This window comes from Gavia stellata, chromosome 17 (genome assembly GCF_030936135.1).
Source record: "Gavia stellata isolate bGavSte3 chromosome 17, bGavSte3.hap2, whole genome shotgun sequence".
NCBI lineage: Eukaryota > Metazoa > Chordata > Aves > Gaviiformes > Gaviidae > Gavia > Gavia stellata.
This window is the reverse complement of record NC_082610.1, coordinates 9,980,848-10,004,805: the sequence shown is the minus strand read 5'-3', so window position 1 is coordinate 10,004,805 and position 23,958 is coordinate 9,980,848. Positions and strand designations below refer to the sequence as shown.

Below are 23,958 nucleotides of genomic sequence, written 5' to 3'. Positions count from 1 at the left end.
ATTTAGTCCTTAGATTTTTTTCATCTTTTTCTCAAGATTTACACACAGTGATTTTCAGACAGGAAGCAGTAGCTGATGCTGTCCCATCCTTTGCTTTTGATTCTTGCAAATTCCTATTAGGCTAAATTCTGATTTAGTAACTTGATGTACTGTGAAATGACTATAGATTCCAGCTCTAGCCAGGCAAGAAGCCAAGGTAACTGCATTGTGAGAGGGATGGGCCTTGGCTCTGCTCTTGAAAATTTAACACATTTTAACAATTGATTTTCAAATGAAATACACTTATGTCACATCAAAACAGAGCAGTATTAGGTTTCCTCCATACTTTGTGCTGCTGAATTAAATTGCCTCATTTGCTCCTAATCGCAGTAAAAAAAGACAAATGGCTCCTCACATTAATAACACTCAAAAAAAGGTAACTGCTTAAATTGCATCTAGCAACAACCCGGGAGTCAGCACAGCTACTACAAACTAACTGAAACATATATGAATCAACAGAGACAGAAACTTGCATTGGTTATAACTGAATATTCAGAGTCATCTCTAAGCGTAGTATTCCCAAGCACCAGAGAAGTAAAATTTTGCTGTGACAAAGCATTACTGCAGCAAAACTGGTCCAAGAAGCCTAAAACAGCCCAACAGTGGCATATGAGAAAACAGAGCCCCTGTTCATCTCTAGATGATCAGGAGCATCTTACAATAAAGCAGAACAATAAGCTCCAAATCCGAATCAAAACTCCCATATTGCGAGGCTATTCCTACCATGTCTTACTGCTGTTTTGAAAAAGCAAGGTTACTTCTTTCTTATCCTGGGCAGCTCTTTCTCATCCAGCCTCTGCCTGAAGGAACAGATCAAGCAGACAGACAGGGCCATCTCCCATCCACATACCTTCAAAACACACAGCTCCCACTGCTTCTTCAGCTTTCCTTTAACGCTTCCAAACATACACGTGACTTTTGCTGTGGACTGGGTATTTCCAGAAAGGAAACCACAACATTAACTACACGGATTTCTTTTTTCCTGGAAAGACTTCTTTACAACTGCTATGATCTTTCATATAAGAAGCAACAAGCCTAAAATATGTTTCCCTGTAGAATATCTAATTATAACTACAAAAATAACCAAGCTGTTTGCTTTGATCGTCATAATTGCTGTAAATTCTAAACATTGCATTAATTGTATATTCAGGCATTGTGAGCAATTGTGTTTATTTCAATCATTTTTCAATTACCAAATCAATTTTCATAGTCACCTTAAAAAAAGTTTCTGACAAGGAGCTTTGGTTATTTTAGCCAAAAGTGACAAAGAAAGTTCAGATCAATAATTAGGAACCGGGATAAACTGTGAATGCAGTATATACTCGCTAAATTTTACAGAAGTATTAAGGCAATGGTTACTGGAATACAGTATCACATGAAGTTCATATATACTGACAAAAATCTTATTAAAATAATATATTAGCAATATAACACAGAATGATGAAGGTCAAAGAAATAATGTTCACTTTGATTCATCTTAATGTGAATGAAACCTTGAATAATGGCATCCTTAGTTTGGAATTTCTTGGCTCTTGTTTTGTATCATGCTTCTAGTATCATTTAGGAATCAGATTATCACATAATTCAAAGGCAAATTTTACATACTACACAATAGATTTGACAAAACATTACAAAAATTATTTCTATCTTTCTAATGACGCCATTTATATAAGTAATACTACAAGGCTTTTTAAATGGGGCTGATTTTAACTTGATATTTTTCTGCAATGCTGAAACCAAAAAATATACCGTGGTCTTAAAAATAATAAAAAAGTGTCTATACCCAGATACATATCTACTTTAACTTCATAAATGAAATATAAAAGGAAGAAATAATCTCCTATCGTGAAAAATATACTGATTCCTAATATCAACCAGTATTAATAACTTAAACTGTCTTAAATAGCTTTTAAACCTGATTTTATTAGACTTTTCACATTATATGCAGGTTTTATACGATTTTCCAGCAGTTTTTTTTTCCACTAGAAAAAGGTAATTCTAGAAAAGGATTTGTTGTTAAAGAGTGCATGTACATAAAAATTAAGAAAATTTTACCAAGTTTACAGTAAGTGAAAATTTGTGTGTAAAAAGTCTGACCTAACCTTTAGTGCCACCAATAAAAACACTTCAAAAGGTCCATGTAATAGAATACTTGGACTGATTATCTAAGTTGGTTTTTAATTTTTATTTGTCAACAAATGAAGTAGTAAAGGACCACCAATGTTGCATAACTTGTTTGCACAGTTGTCATCACTAGAAATGGTACAGAAAGTTGTTTCTACTCACAGAATATACTCACAGAACAATTCAGGTGGGAAGAGATCACCAGAGGCCACCTAGTCCAACTGCCTGCTCAGAGCAGGGTGCACAGAGTAAAAAGTGCGTGAATCAGAGCAAACCTTTCCTCTATCCAATACTGAATGCATCAGAAGATTAAACAAAAGATTTATGTGTGGCACCTGTGGTGCAGCGCTACATAAAAGCAAAAAAATTCCCTTTGCCAATTAGACACAACCAGCAGAAAATCTGAGCATTATTTGATTAACATTTTCGCAGTCTTTGCAAACTGCAGTGCTGTTAACAGTCATAAACTAATTGACCATCCATCTTTTAAAGCCCAGACATCACTTCCCGCGTCTTAAGATCCCCAGCAGTAATGAACATGTGTTGATCTATATTACTTCTATTCAGAGAGGGAAAAACGATATGAGATTGGGGCGAGGTTGACGCAACAGGGATGTTATGACTGAAGTGTCCTTATACTCTTGCCCTAATTCCAGAGACAGATTACTACTTAAAGTCAAATGACTTGGATTTCCACAGTACATGGTGAAAGCAAGACGTTTCTCCCTGCAGCACTTTCCAATCCCTTCCAAGTAAAGCACGGTAATTCAGTAAATCAATGTGATTATGACTAGCGACAGGACAAGAGGAAATGGCCTCAAGTTGTGCCAGGGGAGGTTCAGGCTGGATATTAGGAAAAATTTCTTTACTGAGAGAGTGGTGAAACACTGGAAGAGGCTGCCCAGGGCAGTGGTGGAGTCACCCTCCCTGGAGGTATTCAAGGAGCATGTAGATATGGCATTGTGGGACATGGTCTAATAGGCATGGTGGTGTTGGGTTGGTGGTTGGACTTGATGATCTTACAGGTCTTTTCCAACCTTAGGGATTCTGTGATTCAATGTTAATGTTATGATCAGCAATTTAATGAGATTCCTCATCAGTAATTACTTGTCCTTTCCTATCAACAAAACCCACAGTCAGTATTTTGTGCAATATTCACTATATATATACACACACACAAGCAGAATAAGGTCTGACCAGCTGTGCAGAAATACAGCTTCCAACAAATTAATTTGTGTTTATCTAGAGAGAGATGTTCCACGACTTCCTGGAATATGCAGAGCAGCAGGATGCAGCAGGACAGCAGCCCTAAGCAGCCTGTCTTAAAGGTTAGATTCATAAGGAAAACTTCACGGCTGACATTTGCAAAGCCAACTAGAAAAATGGACACCCATTTTCCATTCATTTTAAAGGTAATTTTCTTCCTTCTGCATATCTAGAATTCTACACTCATAAAATTGCTGCTTGCAGGCTTGGAAATAAGGCTCTCTTCCCTTGTCTTTGTTGCAAAGTTACCAAGGGCCTCTTTGTTCTTACATTGTGTGGTTCATTAAAAAAGGAGAACTTTCATTTTCCTTACAATGGAATCTGTGCCCTCAGAAGCTACACACATCCCTGAAACAACCCTATGTGGAATCTGTTGATATCAGATACGTATTTCCCACAGAAACACTCTCACAGTGAAAGAGAAATAGCTTTTCATAAAAGAAACTAAAAGAACTTGAAAAGTAATACAAAACACAATAAAAGAATTTATTTCTAGTACTGCATTTCTGAAGTATCTATCCTTTTGGAGATGTGTCACAGTTTCCTAAAGGGTTTGTATTAAAAAACACTTGAAAAATACACAGCAGATTTCTTTAGGGATTCTATCAGACTTCATTTCTAACTGATTTTCCAGAAGTGTGTATTTTAATAGAAGAAATCCTGCTACACTAAACATTAATGTCAGGCAGCAGACGAGATCCTCCACTCTCAGCACTCCACTCATGTTGCACCTGAAGAGTATTCAGTGGGGAAAATGACTTGGCTCAACTGTTAGACAAATTAATCTCTGCCCTCGCACCCCCCCCCCCCCCCCCCATCTCAATCATTATTGAGTGACCTGTGTGTAAAATGTATTTGCATTTCAGTGACGTGTATTTTTAAGTGCATGTTAACGCTGCACATGCTTGCTCGGACACACACCTCCATTTACATTCGGCATGTTAAAATTGGAAGCTTTCCATTATCCCGTTTTCATTACTCCAAAACCCCTTCTGTTTCTGAAGTTTCTTATCCTTCTTGTGAACCTTTATCTAAGAAGCAGGCTGAAGCACCAGGCTGTGCTAATAAGGAGAAAGTCCCTGGTGAATCTACATCTGGTTTAATCCTCCTTTTCAGCCCACTTATTCTGCAACATATACTAATTAATTAATTTCCACATTTACTTGCCAAACTCTATTCCATAACAAGTGAACCTCCACTGCGACTTCTCTCTCTTTCTCTGTGGACTTCTATATGACGTACCTGTCCATTTTTAGCACGTCTAAATTTCTGCCACCCAGCACAGCAGCTGGTATTTCAACCACATTACATCTTTGACCCATCCCTCTACTGGTAACAAGACAACTTAAGTGTTGCTTTCGTCTTTTCTACATCTCAACAACATTCAGTTTCCTGCCCCAAAAATTCCACCACTTTGTTCCGTACAGCAGCAGCTGCCCCTGTAAGCCTCTCCCATTACTTGTACACTGGACTTACTCCAAGTCCACCCTGCTCAAACTTCTCCTCAAATTCCACCTTCTCATTCAAAATCTTACTTCGGTATTACTAAGGGTAAAATAAAAAAGGTTATACTACCTATTTGTCACCCCTACTTAGACTACTTTCTTATTTGAGCTCAGGATATGAATTGGAGAATAGGATCTAAAGTGACACTTGAGTGATTTCATGATTATAGCAAAGACGTTTTCTCTAAGCTTTAGGTAAGAGGTTTTTTCTGCTAGATTATTCAAGCCTTGTCTGAGCCCTCACTTTCTTGTAATGTTCTTCCCTCGCAAAATCAAACGAGATATTTTTCAAATTGTCTTTCCCGCAGTGCCTCATTCCAGTATGATTTTTTATGGAACCGAAGCACAGTTGGATGACATTTGTGCAGATTCATTCTTGGATACCATTAACTCGGCACATCTGTAGATGTCTGTGCGCAAAGCCGCACTGCTGCACAGGGCAGAAGAGAGCGCCGGGCCGTCGGGAGCCCGCCGGAGCGAGGTGCCGGACGGCCGCGCAACCTCCGCGGGGGGCGGAAGCCCCCGCGCCGCCCGCGTCACGCCGTGCCTCAGCCAAGAGAGACCTCTGCTGGCCACGGCGGGGAAGAGCGCCGCCGCGAACCGGCCCGCGAGCACCGCGTTTGGTGGGGCAGGCGCACACCTACCCACGAAAATGAACTGTCGGGGCTAATTAGCAATACCCAATCTGCTGAAATCATACATTTACTTTCATTACACCATTTTCCAGGTGCATCCTGTTTCATTTATGGTGCATTTCGTCTGTTTATGTTGGATATGATTTGCTACATTACACCGCTTCACAAACGCTGTCGGTGGGACGGATGCAGCTTAATACGAGAGGCATTTATTTACTAAAAGGATTGTACATCTGGTTTAAAGTTTGAATACGTGCTCCGAGTGCAAGGTATTTTATAGATACAAGTCCTGTAATTTTAACAAATCAATGACAGGATGCCATCCAATAACTAATTAATAGGTATCAATTAATAGTAAAGGATCAAGCTTTGATGATACCTTAGCTAATGTCATCCACAGCAATGGCACTGGAGCCAGAGGAAGTATGATCATTAGCACCGCACCAGTGAGATGAGGCTCCGGACAGCTTTCCAGTGCTGAAGCTATTTTGCTATAAGCAGGCCAATGATTATTTTTAGATGACTTTCATGTGGGCTATAAAGGAAAAAACCTCCTTAGCCAACGTCTTAAAATGACGCTTAGCCACAGCCTTGTTAGCTTGGTTTGTTGTAGCTGGTGTTTTAGTATTTATATTTTGAACTTTGTCAAGAGCCAAGGAGGAAAATGTGCCGCAGGTGTCAAAACATTTACAAGTGTCCAGCGGAGGACATTTCAAAGAAACAGGGAGGCACAGAATTAGCCATTGCTAGTGCAATATTGCTGATGCAGCTGCCTCATATTTTATTCCACATACTTTTTAGATTTTCCAGCCTTCTTTTCCCAGCTATGAAGCAATTTCTTTCAGCCCTGCTCAGGAAGGAGACCACTGTTCTACCTCCCCTCTGCAAGATGGGAAAAGGTATCCGTAAGCAACAACCATGCTGTTCCCTCTCCAGGATCTAATCCTTGGGTCTTAGGAAGACACTTGTGACCAGACTTGCCATTTTCTTTTGGAATACACCAGATTGCACATAATAACTTATTTTTAAAAAACAACACTCTGAAGGCATATCTTATGCTCCTAACAGTCCGCCTATTCACATGGTCCTCCTTCTTGTGCCTTTCCCCCTCTTATTTTTTCATCTAGGTCATTTACACAGACAATTGCCTCCTTTGATATTTTTGTGACCAGGTGGCAATAGCCAGCAAGTCTTCGCTGTATTTGCCCTCCCTCTACCCCCAAACGTGTGCTTAAATTAGACGCCCTTTTTGCATTCTTGCTACAATTTATTCCTTAAAGTAAGAAAACAGCAGAGGTGCCCCAGAATTAATTGAAGGCTCGTCTTTCATTGCATTAGGACATTGAACTATTGTTCAAATGAGTCAACTGAAGACATGGGAAAACAATTTTCCAAGAGGCAGCAGAAAATGGACAGTGACAGACCTGCCTAAACAGTAAGAAGCCCTAGAAAGAATACTAATGCTTCAGGGAAAATACATTTTAACCAAAGTTAAAGCAAGGGGGAAAAAAGTACCCAACCATTTCCCTTTAGGAGCTTTAAACTGTTTTCAAATTGTTTTAATAATTTCAGCTACATAATAAAAAAATCACTTCTATGTATATAACTGCAAGATTCCTTCTAGGCTTCCTTTCTAATTCAGTCTTCTTATCCTAAAAAGCCTAGTCCTACTTCTCATAATATCTCTCCCAGGTTAGGAGATGCTTTAAGTCCTAATTGGCTCTATTCTATTGATTTCCACAGCTTTACTCCAGTTCTTTCCATCCACCATGGTCCACATCATCATCATAACTACAGGAACCAGGCTTATCTAAAAGTTGTTTTTCAGAAGTGAACATTTTATATGACAACAGGCTATCCACCAGAATTAGTATTTCTGAGAGGAATACTCATCACTTTACATAATCTGTATTTTTGAGCATGTCTATGCCTAGAGGCACTGGTATTGTCTGAAACACACTAACTTTAAATGCATGGATTACAATCTGCCCACTACGCAGAGACTGAAGCTTCAATCAAGCATGTAGGTGGTTCTCAGGGAGCTAATGATTAAGGTCATCTTACACCTGCTCTTATGGACAGCGGTACTTGGTGATCTTTTCAAACTCCTATGTTTATTAATCAGAATTGGCTTGACATGATGCTGGATGGACACAGCTTTAAAAAAAAAAAGTTATTTTGTTATTGATTTAGTGTATTCTGTTTTCTCCTCCAGGTTCTTTATACACAGGGTTAACCTCTTTGCTGGATCATTTGGTTTTTCATGATAATCTACAGAAAGAAATATACAGAAAGAACTGCCAAAAGCACTGCCATGGCAAACAGCTAGCTGTAAAGTTACCTTCCAGTAGAGGGAATGAGGTCACAGCAGCTGAAGATGGAACTGCACAGAATCCATTTAAACCATGATATACTACTACTATAGTCCATAAGTCTTCCAAATACTTAAATTGATGGATCTTGCAAAGAAAAAAAGAAAGAAATTCAGCAACAGACCATGATCATCCCAAAAGCCTAAGACATGGCTAAAACATGAGGTCATGATTTTTCCTGAGAAAAATAATGGCCTAACTGTAAATTTGTTTAAGGTTCATCTAATTTAAGCTGTTCAAAATAAAAGAGGAAAGTTAAATAATCAGTCAACATACGTCAGTTGCTATTTCTGTTTATGAAACATATATCTTGTTTGTACATTTAAAAAAATCGGCCTTAAGTAGCTTCAGAGAAAATGCTACCTTTATCATAATTTCTGTTCATCAGTGCACGTAGTAACGGTGAACAAAGGCATATTGTACTGAAATACTTGAATGACATCTTTGCTCTGAATCAGCTATGCTGTATGATGAAAATACCTCTTAATGAAACTCAATGTACCATTATAATACAGTTTCACTGCAATCATTGTACTTTTATGTTTGGCATGAGCCAGTCTCCATTATTCTAAGTAGTTAATGTAAGTAGTGCAGATTGCACTCGCTGATATGATTTCACATTCCTTGATAGGATGGGCTGCAGCTCTGAAGAAAATTATTAGTGAGTCAGAGACCACTCACATTCCAATGCTGCTATAATTAGAAACCATCTACATCTCTAAACTGTGGCAATTCTAATCCTGAGGATAACTGGAACCTATCTTTTACAGTAACTATTGGCAAGTATGAATAAAAACTCACTTTATATGCCAATAATATTTACACGGTTCTGAAAATATAATCTTACACAATGCTAGCCCCTAATGACATAACAGGTTTTTAGCACAGTGCTTAGCCCCTAAGTATAATGTAAACTAATAAAGAACAAATCTTACAGATCCATACAAAGGCTTTTTCTATTAATGCCTATTTGAATTAAGTTATGAGCATATGCATATTTCACAGTAAAATCCATCTGAATTTTAGAGGCTTTGCATAAAATCTCCCAAATAAATTTTGAGATCTATAGACTACGTCATCATCTGAAAATGCATGGATTTATGATGGTGCCAATTCCCAACACATAAAGAAAAATATTTGAGTGACATGTAGATTCTCTTCCAATCTCTCTCATTTCACAACAGGAAAAACCAAAACATGCAACCCATTCCATTACTATTAAATAAACTTTATTATTGCCAAACCTATTAGTGTTTATTGAGCTGAGATGAAATGGTTCTGCAATAGGAATTTTAAGAAGTATTTGGAGTACAGGATATGAACAGCCAGGAGCAAGGCAAAAGACTGCCTTCAGGGTTATTCATGAGCTCTATTATTTCAAAGCTGGCATGGGTTGGAATCTCTTTAATTTTTTATGTGGTGAACTATGCCCTTTTTGTCCAACCTTATCTGCTATGATGACTCATTTCATGTATATGTGAGGTAGCACCGAACCCAGATCTCTAGTCTAATGCTCAGTGGAATTCGGCTTTCCCACTCCACAGGAGGTCTCATTACTTCCCTTTAGATTGCCAAGTATACTCCTGAAACAATATGATTTCCAGAAAAGAAACAGACTATCAAAAATAACATTTCAAAAATGAGGTCATCCTAGACATACTTGGTGGCAAGAAGCAGGGTTTGAGAAAGATTCATGTTTAAAGAAAAAGCACCCGTCATTAACTCAGACGCAAACACAGCTAATCAAAGTACTTATCTGCTGAATTAACATGCAGACATTACTCTGCTCTATCAAAATAATCTCATTCCTTCTCCATCACCCTACACAAGATACAATGCATAAAAACAGGCAACTTCAAAAGATCTTTTCAGAGAGTCTGCAGGTGAATCGGTTTTCAACGCTGCTTTTATTCCATTTATGCACCCTTCACCACTTTGTCTTGTAAAAACGTAGCACCTAAACCACTTCTGAAGCCACTGGATTCCCATTCCTGACATTCCATAGAAGAACAGGACATAATGGCAAAGAGGAGAAAAATGTCAAAACATACAAAGCTCCCCCAGTTACCAGACTTGAATGCCTTTAAACAAGCAACTCCAAGTCTTTCAGACAACTTCTATCTTGTTTCTTACCTCATTTTGTGTTCTTGGAATATGGCAGGCATTCTGAACTCAGTAGCACAGAAATCATCAGAAAGATGCAGAGAGTCATGGTCTCTCTGCCAAAATCTCCAACTTCTGTGATTGAACACACCATAAACATGTGTAAGACTGAAACACCAACACTGAAAAATAGTTTGGTTTATACTTTCTATCCAAAACAGCGTATCTTCTTCTAATCCTAAAGATTGGCAGAGACTTACCTGAAGAGAAAATTAAAAATTCATTTCTTACACAGCTATTGCTTTTTGCATTTCTGCTAATCAGTCCAAATTTCTATTTCAGGCACTAAGTCTCTGGCTAATTTTGTATTTCAATTGAAAACTCATCTCTTAAAAACTTTTTAATTAGCACTTCTTTCAAGTTGTGTAATTGTTAATTAGTTGCTCACTGTTAATTTTAAGTTTGCTGGCACAGTGCTTTGAGACTTTATAAATAGTCCTCTGCATATTGGTTTGTATTATTGTGACAAATCTAGTGGACCAGACACACACATCAGGGACAGGAGTGGCATATTTCTGAAATCAATTTCACTAATAAATCCTACAGATTATAAACTGAAACCAGTGTGAACTCAGTGAAAATAATTGTATTTTCTTAATAGCAAATAATATAGATTAATTTATTTAGGTGGGTTGACCTTGGCTGGCTGCCAGGCACCTACCAAGCCGCTCTATCACTCCCCATCCTCAGCTGAACAGGGGAGAGAAAATATGATGAAAGGCTTGTGGGTTGAGATAAGGACAGGGAGAGAGCACTCAACAATTACTGTCACGGGCAAAACAGACTCGACTTGGGGAAAATAATTTAGTTTATTGCCAACCTAAATCAGAGTAGGATAATGAGAATTAAAACCAAGTCTTAAAGCACCTTCCCCCCACCCCTCCCTTCCTCCTGGGCTCAGCTTCACTCCTGATTTCTCTATCTCCTCCCCGCCAAGCAGCACAGGGGGCCAGGGAATGGGGGTTGCAGTCGTTTCATTACGCATTGTTTCTGCTGCTCCTTCCTCCTCACGCTCTTCCCCTACTCCAGCATGGGGTCCCACCCACAGGAGACAGTCCTTCACAAACTTGTCCAATGTGGGTCCTTCCCACGGGCTGGAGTTCTTCACAAACTGCTCCAGCGTGGGCCTTTTCCATGGAGTGCAGTCCTTCAGGAACAGACTGCTCCAGCGTGGGTCCCCCACAGGGTCACAACACTCCTGAGTATCAGTATTTAAACTGTATATGTTGCCAGCAGCTGTAACTTTTCAACTGTAATTATCAAGCCAACGGAAGACACTCTCCTAGGTATCACTGAATGCAAGTACAAATGAATGTGCATACAAAATGCAAAACAAAAAGTCTATATAGCTTAGATTGTTTAACACAAACAGTTAACAGCATAGTTTACCATTCCCAACTTTTTAAATGTTAATATTGTCACTGACACTGCAGACTGCATTGCCTGCTGCCACTAACATGAGAATATTTTAGCTGCCCTCAGACTTCATAACTTTAATTGACTATCCTTAACTTCTCTCATCAGAAAAGCCTTTCAGAAAGTTTTTAAGTACTGTAGAGGAGTGGTGGCTGGAATACTGTCACTACTGTCTTTGTTGGCTAGAAAAGTAAGAGACTTGCTTCTCCAAAATTAACATTTTCATAAGCACTTCAAATATCAACACTTAAATACTCAGAGATGAATGTGCTAAATTTATCAAATTATAACACACTACCAAGTGTGTGTATATTACTCCCTCTGTTGAATCAAATCTGTATAGTTATTAACCATACTGCAATTGCTGGCCCACAAAGCACATATATACATTTTTTTGTCTCAAAACTCTGATCTTTATATCATTTATTGTCAGTTTCGCTACACAAAATTTCTGTCTACATGATGCATCCATTTGCATAACCCAGGACTAAAGGATCCCAACTTTGGAAACAAATTTTGCATGCCAAAGATGACGGCACATGTCTGACCAATGTGTAACACTGTATGAATACAGCAACTGAACATATTTTTCTTAAAAGCTGATTTTTTTCTCACATCTCACAGCATGACATCCTTTCTCCATCTTGCGCAACTAGCCTTCCTGGCAGATAGACAGAAGTATTCCCTTTCCCTTCCCTGCCTTTTCCCAGATGTCTCACCTGCTTGCAGGAGTCAGCATCCAAAATGCAATCCTGCTTTATCGTGCACTAGCTCGTGCTTTAGGTAGGACCTGCATGGACATGTGAAAAGGACCCTATTCCTGAGCAGAAAATAATATGTTTCTAAAGTCTTCGATTAAGCAAAACGACAGTACGTTCTCCCATGGGACAAGTCCTGCTGTAACTCATATAATTGACTTTTAAGTGCTGAAGACGTCTAACAACAATGTATATAGTGACTATTCTACTATAAAATGTACATAAACCCTTCTGCTATTTAATATGATCTTTGGGCTTTTATTAATAGCAATGCATCACCTCAAGATGCCTGAACTATTACAAAAATAAACCCTAAAATAGCTTGACAGTGTTCCCTTCAAAAAAGGTTAGACTAACTCCAGAATATCTTCATCTTAATTTCAAAAATATCGTTACCAAGAACATTATTTGCTTCACAGTAAATAGGCTATCACTAATTATACATTAAATGAAAGAGAAAATTGTAAGAGTTATGAGAACTGGAAATCTCTGAAACCCATACTATAAAGATGTGCATTATAATCTGACTAACTCTCCCTGCTGCAGCCTTTACACTCCTAGTCATCATCTTCATCTAATCTCTGCATCTCTAACTTCGGATTCTTGCAGCAATCCCTTCTGTGCTCAGCACATACTTATCTGCATGACCAGAAAAAGCAGCACTTTCAACATGCTGTAAAAACTCCACCAGATGGCACCTAAAGACAGCATGACCCACTACTTCAGCATTAGTGTGGCACACTTTTTTTGCTGGAAGGATTAAAAAAAGGAACCTTCAGGTTCATGATTTTAGCATCTAGCATATAAAACCATGCATCACTGTGATTCACTAGACCACATGTTTTAGGAAAAGAGAAATGTTTATAAACTGTATGTTTGACTGATACCAAATGACGGAAGAAAAATGCTAGAAAAAGCATTATCAGTACCTGTGAAATTACAACACTTGTATTATGCTCTCTCGTTCAAAAATTTTCCTCTTTGGTGAATGCAGGTACCTTGCTCTTACTTCTCTGCACATTTTTTTCCCATTTTGCCCCTTTCAGCTGAAAATCTCCATTCTCTGTGTTCCAGAAGAATTATCTTTCTCTTTCCACTAAGATCGATCTCCAGAAACTTAGAATTGCTGCAATGGATCAGGGCCAAGTTCGACCTTGACATCTCTTGGCATCCTATCCCTGCTAGTAGTAATAAATGACCAAAACTTCATAATATCCACATTTTATCCCTCACAAATTAAGGACCTATACTGGCTTTAACTCTGAAAAATTGCATTAATGACCCTATCAAAATGTTTATCAATAGGCTATCCTTGTTTTCCATACAAGCATCCTTAAAACTGTAAGTTATATGGCAGAAATCCTTGTGCATCACCTAGATACCAAAACATTACTTAGAGTATCTCTAGGACATTCTAGGATAGTATGAAGCATGCCACTACCGAAGAACAAATAATGGCTAGGACTGTTAACACCATTTCGCTAAAAATATATATGTCAGTCATAAGTGCTATTTCGTAAAAGAAATGCTTTTATTAAAGATCTACTCTTTTTCTATTTCTCAATTCTTTTGAAAGCAGATGTTTTTCCTTTTCACCATACAAATTTAAGATTGGGCTTTAAAGTCATGACAACCTTACTGTTTTTCTCACACCCCTTCTCTTCCACCTACATATATACTTACACACACCTTGATATACTTGCATTTTGGTTTTCCCTACTGAATACTAATAATATTTTACCTAATCGTCTTTATTAGCTAAGAGGTGGGGAAGCAAGGGTGTGCTTGACAGTGCAACGGCAAGACAGTAGTTACTTTACCGTGGTGATAAAAAAGGCTCAGAGAAAAAAAAGTCCAAATCCAGTTATTCAAAGTATTACTAATTAAAAAGTATGCCAATATTACCCCAATGACAAAGTGAATTGTACCAATAAAAGGGAAGCTAAATTAGGGCATAAACAAAGACAGATTCAATCAGATCCAAATAAAATAGCAATGTGTCTGTTTGTTCTGCATGTTCACAGATAAACAGAAACTTATTTTAGGACAGGTAAGTGGAAGCACCGGGCCTCCTGCTGCTTTCAAAAGTAGAGCTCCCTGCAAATTCTGTACAAGCACTGTTTTGCTTTCAAAAACAACCCACAAAGACCTAGTTAAGCAAGAGTTACTGACTTTTACTATACATTCCCAAATTATCATGGAAACAAAAAAAAGAGACACTTGCAGGTTCTGTGTCCACCTAATGCTTGGACTCTCTCCTCATATTGTCATGAAGAATCAACAATACTGGTGGTTCTTGTTTAACCTACTAAGAACCGTGGGGAAAAAAATCTTATTATCAGACTTCTCATCTGATCAGTGCTTATTTTAAATACATGTGTTCCACTCACAAAATATGCAACCTGTACTGGTATTATACTGGTACTGGAATTTTAATAATGTAAGCACACTGCATATAACACAAGCGGTTTTGACTTTTAAGTCAGAGCGCACTCCCTAAACAGTGCACATGAACATAAAATACTGAATGACTCCTGCCACTATCTCTCTGCTCCTACCACTTTTCAGGGCACTGACTGTTCTGACAGCTAATGTCTGTAGATCTGCTAAATTTCAAAAAAAACATTCACATCCGTATTGGCTCACAGCACAGAGCACTACACCTAAGTAGACAGAAGTCTGCTTCTAGAAAAAGGTAATACTAAACTTCTCATTCTATTCAAGGGAGAACTCTAAAAATGCAACTTACTCCAGAGCACATAGCAGTCCCTTAGGGGCTGTGTATTCTTGAAGTCTGCTCAAGCCTGCATTAGTACTGCAGTGGGCTTTTCATCTCGTAAGTGAATTTACTGATCGTAACTAATCTCCACAGCCCCTGCAGTCATCAATCCTTTACCAACAGCACTGGTACAGCACCTCTCTTATTAGGGTTGTCCAGAACACCTCAGCTCAGCTTAAATCCATCCCAAAGTCCTCCTGTTGGAAGCCTGAGAGGGTCTTTTTGATATGTTTTGAGCTCCACAGAAGTAATCCGCAATGCCCACGATAGCTGCCTAGGGCTGAAGGGGATTGTCACATTGAATGGAAACCGCTAAAGCTAAAAGAAATAGGAACCAGCCAGCATCAATGTCAGGTCTCAGCCTCAAATCCAAATAAAATCAGGGAAGGTTTTCAGGGAGGGAACACCCACCCCCCCAGAAAAACCCCCCAGCCTATAATCCCAAACATGAGATATGCTGAGCGTTAGCACCTAAAGATGAAATTTTCCCTAATCTCATCATCAACGAACGTCATTCCATCCTCAGTATCTGGTTCCCTTATTTCACACATAACCCGAGGATAAACTGCTAAAAGACGATTTTTAGGACAACGCCTTCCTCACTTCTTTTAACAAATGTTACTTTCAGAGCCTAATGCACCCCTGAAATACCACGTCCCCAGCCCAGAAATAAACCTGCTGGGTGAAACGCCTGCCCTTTCCCAGAAAAAACTCAGCAGTGCTGGAAACATCACCCACACTTCGGCTCTGTACCGACTGTGCGAGACCTTGGGAGCTTGAAAAGTTACCCGCCGGCCCGCCCCCGGGGAGGCCGCCGGCCCCGTGCCCGCCCCCGGGCGCGCCGAGGGGAGGTGGCTGCCCGGCTGCAGGCCCGCGGCCAGGTCGGGGCGCAGCGGGAGAAGGGGAGGGAGGAAACGGGCCCGCCCCGGACCGGGCTGCCCTGGACCGGGCTGCCCCGGTGCTTGCCGCCGGCGCTGCGAGCGGCCCCCGACGCCCGGCATGGCGAGGCCCGAGCCCAGCCCAGCCGACTCGAGGCCGGCCCGTCTCCAGGACAACGGCCGTTGGCGGCCGGGGGCTGGCGGGCGGCGCCATGACCGAGCAGCGCCCGCCCCGGCCCCTCTACTTCCCCCACTTCCACGACCGCACCGAGCCCGTCCCACCCCCGGCCGACGGCGGCGGCCTGTGGACGTCCTTCGCAGCCGTATGCGGGCCGCGGCAGCCGGCGCCCGCTGCTGCCGAGGTGCCCCGCTGGGCCGCGGGGCTGGCGCCCATCGCCTACGAGCCGCTGCGCTTCTTCAGCCCGGCGGCGGCTGCGGAGGAGGGCGGGGCCGCGGCGCAGCGGCCCGGGGAGCAGCCGCAGCTGGAGGGCGAGATCTGCGAGCTGGGCATCCGCCTGAAGGAGCTGGAGCTGCTGGCGCTCGTCGGCGACGGCTTCGACGCGCAGCAGTGTGCGTCCCGCCGCGGCCGGGGGGCGGGCAGGGGCCCGGGGCCAGCCGCGGCTCCCCTCGCTCCGGGGCCGCCCCACCGCTGCCTGCCCCGGCCTGTGGAGCGGGGCTCCGCTGGGCAGCGGGGCAGGAGCCTCCCCTGCCGCCTCCGCCCACACCTCGGCCTCAAAGGCAGCAGGTTTCTCCATCGATAACCCCGAAACCTGACGTGAACAGGCAGCCACAGCGCCATAAGCCAGCCAGGGGGACGCAGCAGTGCTCCTGCGGGCTTAGGTGCGAGGCTGCCCAGGTCTGGTGCGCAGCACCTGGCTGTTCGCAGCAGCAGGTGCCTGCGGGAGCACATGGGGTGCAGGGAGCAAAGCCGTTATCGGGTAGCATCTACCCCAGTCACTGGTCACTGGCAAGCAGCTGGGGACACAAATTAAAGGAGGGACAAGGATTATGGATGTGGTTACTTCTGCACAAAGAAACAAAACCCCCAAAGTCATAAAACCCCCAAAGGCACTAAGTGTTAGCAAAAAAACCCCAATTTAGACGCTGCTGAAATCAGAGGGAGTCTGTACATACAAAATGTATCTACTACTACTGAGATCCTGCAGTTGTATATCAGCATTGATGTAAAATAAAGGCCACTGATGACCGCAGATAGTAGGAGGTGTTAAAAAAAAAAGAAAAATTAATTTGACATTTTAAAATTAAAACCTACTGGCCAGGAAGGAAATACAGGAAATAAAGTAGTTCAGCAGATAGTGACTACTGAGAGTTCCAGTAGGGAGGCCAACAACTGTAAGGATGTGATGCTCATCATTTCCTTCAAGGCCACAGGCTGCCACTCAGGAAACTCAGGAGTGCAAAGGTTACAAGAACACAGAAAAAATGTCCGTCAGATATACACATTGAAAGGAAGATCTCAAAAGAAATTGTGATAGGTAGTTTGCATACATTTGCTTTTCAGAACAGGAAATTAATAGTTTTTTTCCTTTGTCATAGCAGTACATAGTTTTTTTCCATTTTAATACCTATTATTCTCACTACATGTGAGAAACTAGTTTTCAGATATTTGCTAGACAAGAAATTGTAAGGAATATTACTAGTTTGCTTAACACATTATTTGATTTTCTTAAAAGTATTGTGAAGTATCAATGACAAAATTAATGACAAATTATGTTTCATTCCTGTTTAGATAAACTTTTGAACACACTGAAAGAAGAAAAGATACAAGGCATGAAAGCAAGGCAGAAGCTGAAGAAATAGCCACCAACAAGATGATGATTATTTCAGCTGGATATTCTGTCACTGTATCACTATAGAGTATTTTAATGGATCTTTGACATTATTTTTCTATTTATTATATGCTATTCTTCTCCAAATTAAAAAATACAGTATATTTTCTTGTTGACTTTTTTTGTGTATTATTTGTCTGGTACTAGTTACTGATAATACTACTATATATTTTAACATTTTTTCTCCAGTTACCATAGGTAAATAGGATGGATAATATTTTCTTCAAAAACACTAAGAAATTAACACTGCTCATGTCAGGATTCCTAGCAGTCCATTGATGATGTTCAAGATACATGTAGCAGAGAAACACAGTAATTCCAATACAAAATACAGGGGGATTTTTGGTTTTAATTCTAAGTACGTTAAGTAAGTGCAAGTGAGTGTAAACAGATATGGTCAAAAGTCCTATACCTCTGAGCAAGCTTTAGAAAACTACTTTCATGTTAGCATAAAAATCTTTGTAACAAACAATTACAGTGTATTCTTTTACTGTCTTTAGTGAACCACAAAATTACAGAAATTATGGCTTGAGTTAGTTTTTAACAGAATAGTCATATAACATTGACTTTCAACTAACATTTTACTGTTATTTTAGGGCTAATAGTGCTTAGCCTAAAGCCTGTGGCAGTTTTTGGAGTGACAACATCCTTATGTTCGGAAGGCATGTCCTTTCATGAGAAAAAAATGGACAGAGGCAGTGATGACAGATTGAAGATCTGGAGAACATCTGCCATTAAAGAAGTAATGCCATATAGGGCATTGCGAATAACCTAACAAAGTAGTAAATAGGCTCATCAGACTGTTAAAAAGATAGCAATTACTTTTTCCTGTTCTAACTCAAGAGCAGTAGGTGGCAGCATGAAATAATAAAGTTACCAACCCTGAAGCTATCATATTTTGGCAAGCAGCTTTTTTTTTTTTAAAAAGAGTAATATTTTAATCTGTTTTTTTAACACTGCGTTCAAGTTGCTCGACTGTGCAGCATTTTAACGCACTATGATATCAGAATTTTATTTCCTATTGCTGCTTATTACAGCATTCACTCTTTCACTATCTTAATCTTTCAGCCAGATTTTGATCTGCCCTACACAGAGTTTACATTAAAAAAAATCTAGTTTATAAGTCCCACTTGTCAATCAGCAAACTATAATAGTCACATTTTGTCAGAGCAGCTAGGAGATCTTCAACAGGATCTTACCATCCGCAACTGTGGTCGTCAGCCGGGTGTCTCCACCAATATGGCAATTCACGGTTTCGTCTGCTAATAAATATGTTTTTTAATGAAACAAAGCCTAAGCAGGGCTGGGGGGAGCATGGCAAGGCCAGGTTTTGCCCAATGCCCCGGTGTGCCTCAGGCAGGGCAAGGGGAGGCACCAGGCCCGGGCCCGTGCAGGAAGCCCAGGGGCAGGACTGGAGACAAGACTACCTGTAACACAGGCCCACGGATGGTCTCACCAAGGCCGCCCTAAAACCTCGAAGCCCACCCGCAGGCACGCCTGCGATGCAGCCCAGGCCAGAGTGGGAGCCGGGGCCTGAGCTTAAATGGGGCTCCTGGGCCTGTGGGGCAGAGAGCAGGGGGCGGAGGGCCCGGAGGAGGCTGCTCAGGGCGCCTGCGGCCTCCTGACCGCCGCCTGCGCGCGGGTCCAGCGTTCACAGAGCAAGAGTAGCTACCGCGAGCCTCCCACTTTGCGCTACAAATGCATTATTTACTCCAATATAACCACCCTCTCTCCTCAGCTTTCTTACATCTCCTCTTTAGGCCCACCTTGGCACCGTTTAATTGCTGCTTAGCTCTTTAGAGCCTAATTAATGACATTGTGCTTCTGGCTAAACAGTTCTGTTTTCACTGGGTGGCATCTTTTAAGCTATTTTACTCCAGAGAGCACACCACAAGTAACTTCCAAAGTGGGCTTCTTAAACAGAGTATTTTTACACCTGGTCGGGAAACTCTCACATAACCACGGATAATTTCTCTCTCTCTCCAACCACATCTTGGAGTCTGAGGCGGTAAATACACAAAAGGTAGATCTAGGTACCTAAAGAACCAAATTATTGCTGAAATACCTTGGAAATCTGGGCTTTGGTGTTTTACAGCTCCCTCTGCAGAATGAGGATAAAAAGGTCTCTCAAAGAGTTTGGAGGCTAAACCTATGAACAGATACTGCAATGGTTAATTGCTATGAAAATGGGAACCGTATTAGTGCTTAACTAAATACCGCAAGACAAACCTGGACGGGACAAAAAGGGCCAATATACAGGGCCATTCAAAGGCTTCGCACAGAAGTAAGAGCTTTTAAATCAAGTTAGATAGCAGAGGAACTATCTTCATTTTCCCAAATCTCCGGAATAATTTCACTCCTAAACCACTCTAACTTTCCTATGGTTATTGCAAGGGCCTACAAGGATTTCCATTACATACGGTCACTGCTCCGTAACTATTACTTCCCCTCGCCTTTTACTGACTCTTTCATTTTGCATCCAGCTCTCATCAGCCATTACTCACTCAGGTTTTCTTGGCTTAAACAACGCTCCTTTTCCCAGCACACAGTTTAAATCTTTTTCCATCTGTTGTTCAGTTTCTGTCATATGGCCTGTATGCTAAAACAACACTTCATGTTTAACTACCAGGTGATAATGCAAGGAATAACATCAGTTAATACGTAATCTCAATTAAGTTGTCTGGGGGACACATCTACTGAAAAAAATCATTTGCTTCTCATGTCAAAACAAGGCAGAATGGTTTCCCTTGGCCAGCATCAGCCATGGCAATCTGCTGTGCTTTGGTCGAACTCCTTTCCCTGAGGCATCTCAGCGTTCCGAGACGACCATGAAAGGATGGTGGCTGTCTTCACTGGAAAGCCAGTTTGGTCTTCTGTGTGTGAAGCAGCACCTACAAAAGTAACTTAGAGACTGTAGGGGAAACATGGGACATAGGATGAAATATTTCTGCCTGTTTGTATTTTCAGATGGAAATACAAAACACATGCATGTGCATGAATTTGGCGAGAGAGCAATAAGCTTGTATTAATAGCCTGGACAAGCAACCAGTTAAACATAAGGGTGCATATGTTGATTCCCATTTGTCCGTGAACATTTTATTTTTATATTTTTATTTTTTTTATATATATATTTTAATAATATATATTTTTTTATATAATATTTTTATATTATATTTATTTTTCTTCTCTGTTTCCACCTGACCTGGTTACATCCAGTAATTTGCTTTCATCTCTGTAGGCTTATGGCTTCATCTCAAAACAGATCTATTTATTGTTTCCTTTGTAAAAATTAAACAGATATTAAACAAAATAGAATGAGCATTCTTCCTGCAGTTTTTTTTATTCACAAAGTATATGTCATTAATTTTTTTAATTGTTTCTGTTCTCTTAGACTGCTTAGGGAAGGCTAAACCTGACATTTAGATGCTGGCACAGCTCAGATCTCTTTCATACAGCTGCCTTGTGACTCAACAACTCTCTCTCTATTGCATTCAAGAAAGAAACATTAGGCTACAATTTTGATTCATGGGCAGAGATCTGAAAACATCACTAGGTTTTTCCCATTTCCAACTCTTAACAAAGAAGGCTTCTCAAAAAGCAGAGTGTCACATCTTCTCAGCCAACCTGAGGGCTGAGCAATGACAGCTGTCTCGCTGAAAGAGCCATGCCTATACCTACAGCGATACTCATGTGTTCCCCAAGGATTGCCCTCAGGTCTTTCATTTTTGATACCTGAAGCAGCCTTGGCTGCTTTATGATGGGAAAAATTAGTTACAAAGCCATTTGAAAACAAGAATGCATTTAAGCTTTAAAGTATTTTATAACAAACAATTGGGTCCATCAAATTTCAGACTGCTTTATTTTAGAGTTTGCTGTGTTAAAATTCTCCAAATAGATACTCAGCCTTATTACAATGGATCCTTAGAATGTAAATTAATGTTCAAGTAAAGCTGCCTTAATTAGCTCAGGGACAGATGACAGAGGAAATCCAAAAGCAGTAAGCTATCATAAAATGATTTTTCTGTTTTCAGCAGTGAATGCTGCATGATAGATTCACCTGTCCTGAATATTCAGAGCTAATATCTCAACATAAAGTAGGGAAATCAAGAGCAGCACTTAACTCTAGGAAACTTTTGTTTGTTTGGGAGGTAGAGTTTCTTAAGATCACTGACATCTAGATACTGAATCAAAGAGGTGCTAATCAAGGAAGCAGTCGGTAAGTGGTGCATTTGGCCTTTCTAAGGAAATACATACTTATTAATAACACTAGTCAGTTGTTTGATGTTACACACTAAAAACATACATTTGCGAAATAGGCTGAGATTTTGGTATATCTTGAGAAAAGCCAGAACAACTCCTTGAGGCAATTTAAGCACTCACAGTCACAACTTATTATATATGTAACTGTACCTTAAGTATACCATCTGTCCAGAACCTTAGTAGTGATAAGTACTCTAGGAACTTCATTTATTCTCTATTTTGGGAAGATCCTTTCCTGCCTCTTTTTTTTTCTCTGAAACTACAAAGAGAGGGAGGAAGGGTTAGATGTGTTCCTTGTAGTAAAATGAACTTTTTATTCCAAATTACTTGCATCTCAAATTACACAAAAACAGTACTGTCAAAAGCACGTACCTGCGTTTTCCTTTTTCTTTTCATTTCACTTGAGACTGATAGCAGAAAACTTAGGCCTGAGTAAATACCAATAAAAACCACAGTAACTGGCTGAATAATAGGGGAAGGCGTAGAGGACATTAAGGTGAAAACAAAAATTCAGAAAGGAAACACAGGATCACAAGATGTCCTCAAAACCCACGGGCTTGCTGGTTACTCTCCTGCTCACCTCTGTAAGGCAGGCAAACGCCTTCCTTCAGCAGCAACGCCACTGCTGAAATACATGGGTTTAACTTGTGGGGTTCTTAAAACTCCTTTCCTGTTCTTTGCCGGGTTCTGTCTCAAGAACATGAGCAGCGGGACCCCTACACAGCCCAGAAGCCTGGCAGCTCCAAGGGAAAGGCATGCTCATGCTTTAAAGCAGCTGATCTACAGAAAAGGACACAGCAGGAACAACCAATAAGTAGCAACGTAGATTTTAAGACATATTTTATTTAATGTGCAAAATTGCCAAGAAAAAAACATGTACAACTTCAACTAAGCTATAGCCACTAACATGAAAGAAACTATTCTATGAACTCATAAGCTTCATTCCTAGAATCACCCTACAGTTCAGCGTAAAAACACAGCCGTTTGATAATGACCCAGAACATTTTAAATGCCTCCTTTTCAGTGATATGTAAAATTCTACCATTGGTATGGTTTTATGTTTGTAATTGCAAAAGGAACCAGTTCTTGGAGATTTCCCTTCTGATTGCATAGTATAAATTTCTAATGAATTATTTTCTTCCTCTTTCGGTTTAATCCCTACACTTGGCTTTACAAATCACTCTCAATTTTGCAGCTCTAACTGGCTTCAGAAAACTAATTTTCCCATTTACAGCTGAAACACTTATAAATTTTGAGCAATTTTCACAGACACAGCCGTTACACCTTAGTTGAATCAAGCTGTGAACAACAAAGATAACACGGATATTTGTAATCATGCAGAGCTAGTCCTCTCCATAATTCAAAGACATATGAAAAGTTCATTTCACTAGAAAGTGAGATCTGTTGCATGGGAAGTGGGACAATTTATTGATATAACATTTATGTAAAAAAGTGTAGCAGCTGTTATTGGAAAGTCTTCCTATAACATACTGAAATAGTATCAGGAACTGGGGTTTTTTTTCTTACAAATTCATGTATATTTAAATGCTACCAGAGGAACAGGTAATTTATAGTCTTGAACAATTACCAAGCTCCATGAAATAATAAATAGTGCTTCATACTAAAGTATCCACTTCCACTTCAGGGTTTCAGTTTTTCTAACATTATCAGTTAGTTCAGCTTCTCACCAGGGGTGTGAGGAGAGACAGTCCCTTCACCCCACTTTACGGACAGGGACACTGATGGATAGTCAGATTACGCGCCTTGCCCAGGACCAATCCGAAGTTATGAAGAAGGGACAACCAAACTCTTATCTCCTAATTTCCAGCTGCCCATAACTAGATAGCGTCCTTCCTATCTTTGCACAATTTAAAGATACCTGTGATAGTTAATTCACTGAGAGAATACTGTAT

At 40.4% G+C, this 23,958-nt stretch overlaps 1 protein-coding gene across 1 annotated transcript; it reads left to right on the top strand.

Annotated features, from left to right (window-relative positions):
- Positions 1–16,147: 16,147 nt before the first annotated feature.
- On the top strand, positions 16,148–17,756 carry C17H11orf91 (chromosome 17 C11orf91 homolog). Its single transcript, XM_059826107.1, has 2 exons — positions 16,148–16,505; positions 17,686–17,756. The coding sequence occupies exons 1-2, from the start codon at positions 16,148–16,150 to the stop codon at positions 17,754–17,756; spliced, it is 429 nt and encodes a 142-aa protein (XP_059682090.1).
- The last annotated feature ends 6,202 nt before the right edge of the window (positions 17,757–23,958 follow it).

Coding starts and splice junctions, on each gene's coding strand:
- C17H11orf91 (XM_059826107.1), top strand. CDS start 16,148: ATGACCGAGCAGCGCCCGCCCCGGCCCCTCTACTTCCCCCACTTCCAC. Junction 16,506..17,685: donor CGGCTTCGACGCGCAGCAGT/GTGCGTCCCGCC, acceptor ATTCCTGTTTAG/ATAAACTTTTGAACACACTG.